At 37.3% G+C, this 11,656-nt stretch overlaps 2 protein-coding genes across 2 annotated transcripts; one reads left to right on the forward strand and one right to left on the reverse strand.

The window, feature by feature from the left end:
- The first annotated feature begins 391 nt into the window (after positions 1-391).
- Positions 392-1,504, forward strand: LOC110437947 (uncharacterized protein F54H12.2-like). The gene has a single exon (XM_021466558.1). The coding sequence runs from the start codon at positions 392-394 to the stop codon at positions 1,502-1,504; it is 1,113 nt and encodes a 370-aa protein (XP_021322233.1).
- A 7,408-nt stretch (positions 1,505-8,912) lies between these two features.
- si:ch211-11n16.3 lies at positions 8,913-10,971 on the reverse strand. The gene is made up of 7 exons (XM_073923419.1): positions 10,882-10,971; positions 10,728-10,775; positions 10,605-10,643; positions 10,181-10,390; positions 9,975-10,037; positions 9,815-9,877; positions 8,913-9,731 (listed from the first exon to the last, which is right to left on the reverse strand). The coding sequence occupies exons 1-7, from the start codon at positions 10,889-10,891 to the stop codon at positions 9,283-9,285; spliced, it is 882 nt and encodes a 293-aa protein (XP_073779520.1). The 5' UTR covers positions 10,892-10,971; the 3' UTR covers positions 8,913-9,282.
- Positions 10,972-11,656: the final 685 nt, after the last annotated feature.

The raw sequence follows: 11,656 nt of genomic DNA on the forward strand, positions 1-11,656 counted from the left end.
GATAGGCAGCAAGACGGTTCAGGTCTTATGGTCATGGCCCGTAAGAGAACGTCTAAACCACCAGGGGTCAGAAGGCGTGGTCACCCTATAAAGAAAAAGCGCACTGTCAGGAAATTGTCACTCACACGCAGGAAGCGTAAGAAGACTGTGAGACGAAATACCTTCGCTAAAAGAAACATAAACACCATTTTCTAACATGGCTCTACTGCATCGCATGTCTGGAGAGTGTATCAAGTCGGAGCTTGACTTATTTACAGTACCTTTTACACAGACGGCTATAGAGAAAAATACGTATGTGGAGATACCCCCTCTATCTGCCATCTCAGATTCGTCGCCTTTGGAGTTTTTCATAGCAGGATCTGGCGAGGAATACATCGATCTAAATAACACAATGCTGCATCTAAGACTGAAAATCACAAAGCCTAATGGTGGTGAAATAGCTGATCCTGCAAAAGTCGGATTAATCAATTACCCGGCGGCCACCATTTTCTCACAAGTAGACGTCAGTCTCGGCGATCGGTTAATCTCCCAAAGCTCAAGCACACATCCCTACCGTTGTATCATCGAGAGTCTCATCAACTACAGTAAAGACACGCTGGAATCGTCATTCAGCGCTGGTCTCTTCTTCAAAGACACGGCCGGTCATATGGATGACAAAGACCCATTAGCCAATAACCAGGGTCTGCTGAGAAGGTCAACATACACGAGCAAGAGTAAGATTGTCGAGCTGATGGGTCCTATTCACAGTGATATTTTCTTCCAAGAAAAATTAATGCTCAATGGCGTCGATATAAAAATACGCATGATCAGAGGTAAAGATGAGTTCTGTCTGATGAGGAGTGATGACATAGCCTATAAATTAAAGATTGTGTCTGCATCGCTATTTGTCAAGAAAGTATCAGTCGCACCGAACGTTCGGCTGGCCCATGCTCAGGCGTTACTCTCGACCAATGCAAAGTATCCGATTGACAGGGTCTGCCTGAAAAATTTCTCCATACCCCAAGGAGCCCGAGTTTCAAATCAGGAAAATCTATTTTTGGGTACTTTACCGAAATCAATAGTCTTGGGGATGACCGATAACGATGCATTTACCGGTTCTTATGATAAAAACCCATTTGCGTTCAATCATTACGATTTGGAGTTCCTAGCCATCTACGTCGATGGTCAACAAATTCCTGCTAAACCTCTGCAGCCAAATTTTACAGACGGTTCCGTGGTGCGAGAATATTATCAACTCGTATCAGCTACCGGCAGACATCTTAAAAATCACGCTCTGTCTATCAGCAGATCTGAATTCTCCAGGGGATATACCCTTTACGCGTTCAACCTTACACCGGACGAAGACTGCGGACAACACGTATCGCTTATAAAGTCTGGAAATATCAGACTCGAAGTCCGCTTCAGGCAGCCATTGCCAAATACCATAAACCTCATCATCTACTCTGTGTTTGACAGTATCATTGAGGTGTCTAACCGAAGGCAGATTTTGGTTGATTACTATTAATCGGTTATGAACACCATACAGTTAAACGCTATTATGGATAAAATTACATGTAACACTCATTTTCTTGGAACTCTACCGTCTGATCAACTACCTGAAAGACCGTTAACAAACTTACCGACGATGGTTATTATTAACACACACCCTTCAGACCTACCGGGCGAACATTGGTTAGCTGTATATTTATCGCGAGATGGTACCGGATGTTTTTTTGACAGTTTCGGCAACAAACCGGACAGCGAGCGGTTTCCAATATCCATCAAAAACTTTTTAATGACAAATACTACAGTGACAAGATATTCTACAAAACGTGTTCAGGACTATATGTCAAATGTGTGTGGTCAGCACTGTGTTTTTTTCTTGTATCATCTGTCTAGGGGTCGTGACTACAGTTATCTGATGAAACTGTATAGTAAAAATTATGTTAAAAATGACAAAATGGTTGAACTTTTTGTGAAAAAACTAAAATCAAATGTATGTAGCGAAAACATGTATTTGTGTACCCATTGTGTTCAGACTTGTGATTCTTTCATGATGCATAAATCAATTTAATGAGTAATAAAAACAGCTTACAATCATCATCTGTTTTGTTCATTTTTATTTCAATATAGTGATACACAAACATAAAACATTTAAAAATTTAACCATCGACTCTTTTCACGAGTCGGTGAAACAAACACGTCCTCATCCATCAGTTGTGTCCTTTGTTGGCTTTTTCTCTTTTTACGAGTTTTTTTAGTAGACAGAGGCTCATGATCATCGTCAATAGGTTCATTTTTTAAACTATTAATCTTACTCCTAACTTGCTGGTTTGGCACGGTCGAAAAAGGTATGTTTAATTCTGCGCATGCTTGAAGAAACTCAGTCCAACCTTTAGGTCTTCTGTCATCTCGTACTTGTTGCGGTGCTGTAACGTTGTTTATTAGATCGAGCATGTGCGAACCAGGTATGGCTTTACCCTTAAACACAAACTCACCAGACTCGGACCAGGAGGTGAGATCTTTAGCTTTAGACATTTTGTCTAATATATACTTGCTGTTTTTCACACGTTTTGACGGTACGTTCTTTAGAACTTCAGACGTCACAACATCTTTTGGCTTGTCTTCACCATGTGTTTCCAGAGAGATAACTTTATGATCGTGCTCGTCGGTCGGTAGTGAGAGTGTTAAAACACTACTCTCGCGATCGCCTAGCTTAACAATTGTTAAATATCTGGTTAAGATGTTTGAGTAAAGTTTAACTTTTTCACGTTGATCCAAATCGGTCCTGAGTAAAATATTTCTTATAGCCGTATCAAGATCATTCTCTGCAACCTGTTGAATGTTCTCGCGAGTATTTGTTGATTGTATTTTATCCAGCTGATTCTGTGGTACGAGGTACATTTTCTCGGCATACTCCATCCTTTAACTCTGTCTAGACGCAATCAAACTTGAAATAAATGGTATAGCGACACTTAGCAGCGGCAAAAGAAATCCACCGGTCTGGTTAAAGACTTTTTTCTTAGACGAAATGTTGATTTTTTTATTAGCAAGCAATTTTATCTCAGCCCTCTTCTTTTTCAACTTTCTATATTGCTGTCTGTTGATAGGGATAACTCCGTGTAGGATGTTGAGAGCTAATTCACACAACGCTAAAATGAGTTCGTCAGACGCCGACTGAAGAATAAGTCGTCTTTGTTTAGGACTAGATTTATGTAACATTTTTAATACAGGTAGATGTTTACACAGTCGTGAGGACATGGTTCGTTATTACGTTCTTCTTTTTTTCTGGAGATAGACTACCTGGCGATCTGAAAACAATCCAGTTCTGAGACGATATTGTTCCGGAGTTTTAGCTTTATAGTCTATCATGAGATAGCCGAAAGGGCTCTTGACGGCATCATGATAACATTCCATAAAATATTTTGTGTTACCAGGATACATCTGACGACCCAACACCGCTACTTGGTTTGCATCACGAGGGTTTTTAAACAAAATTAAATAATTTGTGTTTAAACTAATGGTTCTGCTGGATTTGCCTTGAACAAACAAATTTTGCACGATAAGAATTGCAGAGAGATTACGATGGTGCACGTATTGCGTGAAGACTTTTTCAATCTCAGAATTGCCAGTAGCTTCTTTCATCATATCGTCGATAATCAACAAGTTTGTTTTATCACGCGGTAGTAAATGATCATCATTCAGACTCTGAGGTATACCTTCAACAAATTTAATGTCATACAATTTCAACAAGTCATCATACAAAGGTTGCCAACAGTCATACAAAAAAACAACATTATCAATTTTTTTAGAAACCATATTTACAGCATTCTCCAAAAGCATTTTCACAAAAAAGGACTTTCCAGAATTGGATGGTCCGCTTATTACACACGAAAACGGATGTTGAAGCCTGAAATCAAAATCAACCGCTTCACGCATTCCTCTATGCATTGAATTAAAAGCCATATGGCAGAGTCGTGTAATCGGGTAAAAGTCTACGTTTGTTATACACCACCTTGAACTTTTTAACGACTGATTTGTTGTGCAGCGTGAGCTGTTTTTTATTCCTGACAATGTTGTCAGCCTGTGCTAAAATGTATTGAGTGTCATCACCGGATGTCACATATCCGTCAACCAGACCAATCAATGTGTCTAATCTTATCGATTCTGAATTTTTAGCATTCAGAGTTATACCCTTAGCTTTCATGCAAACCTTACCGCCGGCGGTACGGTACCCGTATGATTTTGGACCGCTGGAGCAAAACTCAGTAATATAATCACCATCACCTATTTCATCCGTCAGCTCACCCAAATGATCACCGAGAGGCGGTATCCAATCGCCATCCTTAGATACAAAAATAACGCTATCCGTGTCGGAGTATAACAAACGTTCGCCGAGTTTGTCCATCAAATTGTACAATTCCATCCGGGCGAACGCCGTCGTGAAGGCTCCCACGAAAACGTTAATGTCGCTAGTAGTACTTGGAGTGTCTTGAGACTGTTGATACTGGACGATAGCCACATCATCTGAGATGAATGTGAAATATTTCAAATTATTAGTTTTGCCAAAAACGATCCTGGTGAAATCTTCAGGGTCATGCACCAATCTGGTAGCTGGAAGGTTTTCACGCATAGAGAACCTCCCCCACAAACTGTTTAACAATAGCTTGTTTATGGCACGCTGGGCCGGGTTATGACAAATCATTGAGGGGTCAAGTTGAATCCCCTCTTTCTCGTAGTACTCGCGAATATAAGTCTCTTTTTCAGCATCGGTGACTACGTTTGAAGGGTACCCGGATGCTTGTTGTTTCAAACGCAAAAACGTTTTAACGTATTCGCTAAACAATTTATCCGTCCTTACAGGAAAATGCCAAACTTCGTCGAGTTTGACGACTACATAGCCTTTCTCGATCGCTTTTAAGAGCTCAATACTGACCCAGCAGCCGGAAAGAGCCCTCTCGTCATCTGTGTGATCGCAGCATGATGTCTGGTTTTCTGCATGCGCGCATGTGCGACATAGCGGGAACATGAGTTTACCGCCGCATCTGTAAGGTAGGACCGGGTGTAGTAATTTACGTGGCGGATACACTGTGGCTTTGATAAGACCGTAATAATTTTCAATCGGTTGAAAATCGTGGAAAATTATTTCCGGGTGACCTATCGGGTAACTCTTTCTTGATTGACAGAACGGGTATAAAGACGTAAAATCCAGGTAACTGATCTTCTCGCCATCGGACACTTTGTGATACAACTTATAAGCATTCGTGCGCCCCCCAAAAAGAGCATCTCGGGGTTTCAGTCTCTCGGGAGCCGAATAAGTGCTCATAAATTCCATCACTGAAGCGTTTGTCTGCTTCATCTTAGTCCATTCACATTCCCAGATAACCTCTACCTTCATACCATGCAGACTTTGTAGAATTTCGACCTTTTCGTCAGACTGAGTTCTGAGAACACCGTACGGGACCAACGACAGACGGTGTAGGTCGTGGGGTTCGTAGCGACATTCGTGCCCATGGTGGAAACAACCGTTGAATTCGAGAGCATACTTAACTCCGCCCTGTTCATAATAACCGTCTAAGAAAAATTTACCGATTTGCATTTCACCATGATTCAGAGCATGATGAACGTCGACATTTCTAGATTTTTTTACATACTCCAACCATTCGATCGACACGCTTGAGAACGTCTTATTTTGTTGAATGTACGCATTATTGTGGGTTAGAGCCACAGTGTCCTCTACGAGATAATGAGTTTTGAAGACCCCCATACAGCAACTCGCAAGAGTCGTGAAACTGAACGGATCGATTTGAGTACACTCTATGAAGGATTCGCGGTATTTCATACACGCTTCGCGTAGCAAGATAACGTCGTTTTCACCATATTGGTATAATTGCTCCTTAAAGTCAAAGACCGAACGTGAAGCAATAGTGTACCATGCGTCGAACTTTGCACGATCTTTTTCAGATAGGTTGTCATACCCATAGAACTTTTTGTCTGGGATCGGACCGATATAGTTCTCATTTTCTTTTCTATTGAAATGATGCGGAAAGTAACCTTTCTCCGTCGTGGTGAGATTTAATGCCGCGGGCATCTTCGATAGAGCCATCGGGATGAATGATATGCTATCGATGTAGCGGTGTTCGAACACATCATCGATCATTAATATTAATTTACAACCTTGCATGATGATGTCCATTTTTAGACCGGCTTTGCAGTAATATTCGAGAATTAGAAAGGAGTCAAATCTGGACGCGTTATGAGCTATAAAACAGTAGCCTTTGTATTTGGGTTTTCTGAAATGTGTAATCATTTTTTCAACACAATCAGTTCCTTCAGCTACAAATTGTGTACCGCGAAATGTTATCGCGCAGACAAAATTAGCCACGTGCCTGCCATTTTCATAACGGGTCTCAAAATCGTAAAAAACATATTTTTTCTGTGGTTTTTTGAGTCTTTCAGGATTGATAAAACATTCATGAATCCCGGGGCTTGTAAGTTCTTCACGACATGCCCAACAACGGATCGGGGCGCACTCATGCGGTGACTTACGCTTTTCGTAACGTCTACCGCATTCCTTGCAATATTTTATAACGTCACAAGGAGCTTGATCTCTTTCGAGCACCGGCTTCTTGTGAGCGTCGTAGCAGTACGCCGATTTACAATAACGCAAACAATCGCGGCAATGGATGGTTTTTTTAGGATGCTTGTAGCAATCACTGTCAAAACAGACATTACAGACGTAATCGCATTGGTGTTGGTTAAGCTTCGAGAACCCTTTATAGCAAAATTCACACACATAGCTAGCACCTATGAAAGATGTCAAATTGAGAATCATGTAGTAATGTTCGTCTTGTAGATAAAGGAACAACGTTTTTAGGTGCGGCTCTTTGTTATTTACGTAGGTTTGTAACACGCCAGTGTTTAACCTATAAAAAACAACAATTTTTACATCAAACAGTCGTTCAAATCTATCAATGTCATGAAGACCTACTTCCTGTTGGATAGCAAGACCAGCTTTATTGTGTATGATCGCTGCTCGGTTTTCTAATTCACACTCAGGTAATTCAGGCTCTAGAAAATGTGCTAGACATATAGAGAAGCACAGTTTGTTTGATATGTTTGTAGGTATAAATAAGCTCGTCTTTTTTCTTTTGATTACCTGATCAAATGCCAAATCAGTGAGTTTACGACGAGCCCCACCGCCTCCTAGTCTGTTCATTACAACATCAGCTTCAATCTCGACAGTTTCGTTAGCTGCTAACTGGTCATCGCTCTGTAGAATTTTCACAATTTGGTCCATAAAAAGATTAACGTCATAATTATTACTCGGTGTTAAAACAGCGTTTACATCGGATTTCAGAGATGGGGTTCTAAGGCATAAATTGATAACGCTACCGTCACCGCCAATCTGTCTAGCAAATGACACTATGTCATCCATTGTATTGTGTAAACGTATGTGGTACGTCGCTAAATCCTGTGATCTTATTTCTCTCATGTTTAAAGACCTACGCAGCGATACGCTGTTGAAACGAGGTCTTGGTAAAACGTGATATTCATTTACACTACCACCTTCTCTCAACAATGTTTCAATGTCGATATGTTGCTGACCTAAAGGTTCAACATTAGCGGATGTTGATGGTTGCTGATCATTGTCGACGGCCGGGTGCGGTGTTTTGTTATTACACGTATCATTTATCGCGCGACTAGTCGACGGCTGTTCATGATCAATCGCGATAGCTGACGGCATACCGTTAGTGTCGTTATAAGGAGTGGCATCCTGAGTTAGTGCCCCACCGCCCTGTTCGGTAGATAATAACGTTTGTACGTAGTCTGATAAATTAAATTCACTTTCCTGATCCATCTCATCTAAATTTGGACTTAATAAAGAATCGAAGTTAAAAGCATCGTCCATAGAATTTAACTGCAGATCATCTAAGAATCTATCTGTGTCAGGATCGATAGACCTTTGTGGTGTAACAGATAATGATTGATCTGGTTGATTTTTGTGTGCATCATCTGAGGTATTTACGTTACCCATTACAGTTATTTTATTTACTTGATAATTATTTTGAATTTAAAATGTTTACTTTATTGTTTAAATTAATGATTACTTTTATTGAATATCGTACCATAGAAATTATTTAATCTTTTAGTTTTATTTATAGTTATGTTTAATTAATATTTTTTACAAACTTTTATTTTTATTGACTACTTAAAATTATTTTTATCCTTTATTTTAAAATGATTTTATTTTAATTTTTAATTTAATATTTATAATCAGATTTGTTTTAGTTTTATTAATATTTTAATTCTTTACTTTTTAATTTTTATGTTGATAATATTGCTTTTATTGATTGTTTATAGTTAAGGTTGTTTTAGTATTATTAATATTTTATTTTTTATTCTTTACTTTTAATTATTTAGGTATGACTATTTAATTATTTTGGGTATTACATTTAAATGTGTTACTATTTTTCTTTTATTTTATTTATTGATGTATACCTGGCTTTTTTTATTAATTTTATTTTCAGGTATACTTTATGGTTATATTATTGTTTTTTATTATTTTATATTTTAGTCATATAAAACGGACACAATCTAAATCTATTTTATTAGAAAGGCATTAACAACAATATCAGTTATGGTATAAACAGATAATTGTAAAGAAATACACAGTATGAATCGATAGAAATAACCAATTTAAAACTAAAACAGAAATAAACAAATCAGATATTTTTAATGTATAACAGCAAAAATATTAACCAATAAAGAATCAAATTTTAAAAAATGTAAAACAGAAACAAAATTAATTAAATTTTAAAATGTGTAACTAAAAGCAGAAATAAACAAATCAGATATTTTAAATGTGAAACTAAAAACAGTATTAAACAATATAGAATCGAATTTTAAAAAATGTAAAACAGAAAAAATTAAAGAAATAGAAATATTTTAATTGAATAACTAAAACAGTATTAATAATATTAAATAGAATTTATATCTTAATCAAAGATGATTAAATGTATACATTGAAACAGTATGAAACAAAGCAAATACAATGTTTAATTGTAAACTCAAATTGAAAATTTATAAATCTTTTAAAATGTACAATCAAAACAGAATTAAGAAAATTAATACAGGGGGAAAATGTAAAATCTAACTAATCAAACAAAAAGAGATCAGATATTACACACAAACTTAACACACTTGATCAAAACGAATAACTAAAACATAAGGCTAGCTAACATGAATCAAAATCTAGTAATAAAAGTACATTGAGTAAATAAAAACAGTGTTATTGGTGAATCATCTACGTATCAAAGCATTTTTAATTGAACAGAGTATTGAACCTAAAACACGGCGATCACGTTCAGCTTTGTTCAGTAAATTTAACACATCAGTCAGTTTCTGATTTGCAGCCCTTAATTGTTCATCTATATCACGCTGCTGGTGTAAAACATATTCAGATATCTGATCAATTTTTACCTGGTTTCGCTCCAGATATTGCAGAACTAGTTGATTAAAATCGGGTTCGACGATAGAGCTGGGTCCTGTTAGTGTGAGATCATCGGTTTGTTGTGGTTGGAAAACGTGGTCGCCGCCATGATTGTTTTCTTCCTCCTTTTCCGGCTCGTCTTCTTCTTCTACTACTAAAGACGGGTATGGTGTATATACAGGACTGCGACCGCCACCTAGCGTTGAGGCATAACCATCGCTGGATTCACCGTCATCCGACCAACGTTGAGGGCTTGGTGCTAAAACATCATTAAAAAGAAAAAGTCTTTAATATATTGTTTAGAAAGTCATAATTTTACATTTAATAAAATAAAACACTCACAATGTTGTGCCTCAATACTGCATTCAGAAGGTCCGTTGGGGCTGCTAGCCGGAGACGTGGGAACTAGAGGAGAAATGCATATATAATGTAATTTAAATTAACAGAAATGTGTACACATCATATCCGATTAATGTATTTTCACAGTTAATAAAACACTTACGTTGTTGTATTTCAAAAACACTTTCCCGAGGTCCGAGCGGGCTGGTATCCGGTGATCGCGGAACTAGAGTAGAAGCAGATAGTGCATATTCAGAAAAAAAAATTCAAACTAGCTCTAGCATGAAACATTCAGCATGGACGGAGCGCACAATTCAACAGTTATAAATTACATAGATTTAAACCGTATAAAACAAGATAATACATTACCTAAACGAGCTTCGTCTTCATCATCACCATCGTATTCAATATGTTGATCCTGTACGGCGGTATAAATTTTCAGCCTCTTGTTTGAAACAGGGCTAAAGTTATAATCAAGGCGTCTTTTTTCCGGCCGTGTCGAGCTGACCAACGTGGCTTGGACCAGATCGGTGGCTTCTTGCTCGTCCTCCGCTGTTAAATCAATGACCTCGATTATATCTGAAACATAAAAGTGAAAATATTGTATTAATAACGTTTAGATTATCTATAGCTGCAGCATTCTAGAGATATTGAATGACCAAATTCACACGACTATTTCTGTGGCCTGTATGAAAAGCGCTCGTCTTCGGGCCACGTGTGTTTTCTAATCGGGTTTCGAATACACGCTAGGATACAAAGGGCCTAGAATTTTATATTTAAATAAAACATTTACCTTCTTCCCTTTGGGCGTCAGCATTGGATCGAGGCCACGCTACGAGATAAAGCAGAAATGTATGATTTAAAACAGCCGTTTATATAACATATAAAATATCCGTATAAAACAGTATTTACTCACAGAATTGGTTGATGGCTTCAAAAGCATCAATCTCTGATGAATTTAATTCTGTAACATAAAAGCTGATAGATTGAAAATATTTCAGGTCACAGTATGACTGACGAAGTATTACTTAATGTAATGTATTACAGCATAATAATATTATTTTACTTACGACGAGCCATGCTTCCTCAAAAAGTTTAGTGTAGACTAGAAGAGGTGGTGAAGGAGACGAATCACATCAACAGGCGATGACCAGATGAATAACTATCCCTTGGTTGTCTGCTGTATTTAAGTATAAAGATGTGGGGGTCGAGCCCAGGTGTCGGAGAGAGATAAGAACCATAAAAACTACTCGAATGTATTACTTTCAAGATCACAAACACGGACTTTTATATAATAGTAGAAATAAAAATATCTTTTATATATTATGACAGCTAGTTTATAGATTATTTAATTTATTAAACAGTATCGTTAAAACCTGATATAAAGTAATGGAATAACTCGAATGTAGGGTTAAATAAAGTATATATATATAGTCGTGTATGTATTATATAACGCATATCTTTAATATTGAATCATTGCACTTTATATGAATGAAATTAAAAACATTGTTATTTTCTAACATTGTAGTCGGATATAATCAAGCATCCGGAAACATTTTAACAAGTAATATTAATGTTTTAATGGCTGCATAAATACGTGGTTATTTTAATTAAAATATCAGATGTGTTTAGATAAAACATGGTACATGATAATTGTAGCTAATACGGTCTTTTAGACTATTGCATCCAAGTTGGTGTAATACACTCGTTTATTATTTAGATAAGGTTAAACATATTTAATTTAACAGGGTGAAAATAAGTGAATAACCGAATTTATGTATTTGCTGAGTAAACACTAGATGGCGCTAGAGGTCTATGTTTGTGCTCAGAGACCCATGGCGCTTA

The sequence above is a fragment of the Danio rerio genome, chromosome 15, assembly GCF_049306965.1.
Source record: "Danio rerio strain Tuebingen ecotype United States chromosome 15, GRCz12tu, whole genome shotgun sequence".
Taxonomy (NCBI): Eukaryota; Metazoa; Chordata; class Actinopteri; order Cypriniformes; family Danionidae; genus Danio; species Danio rerio.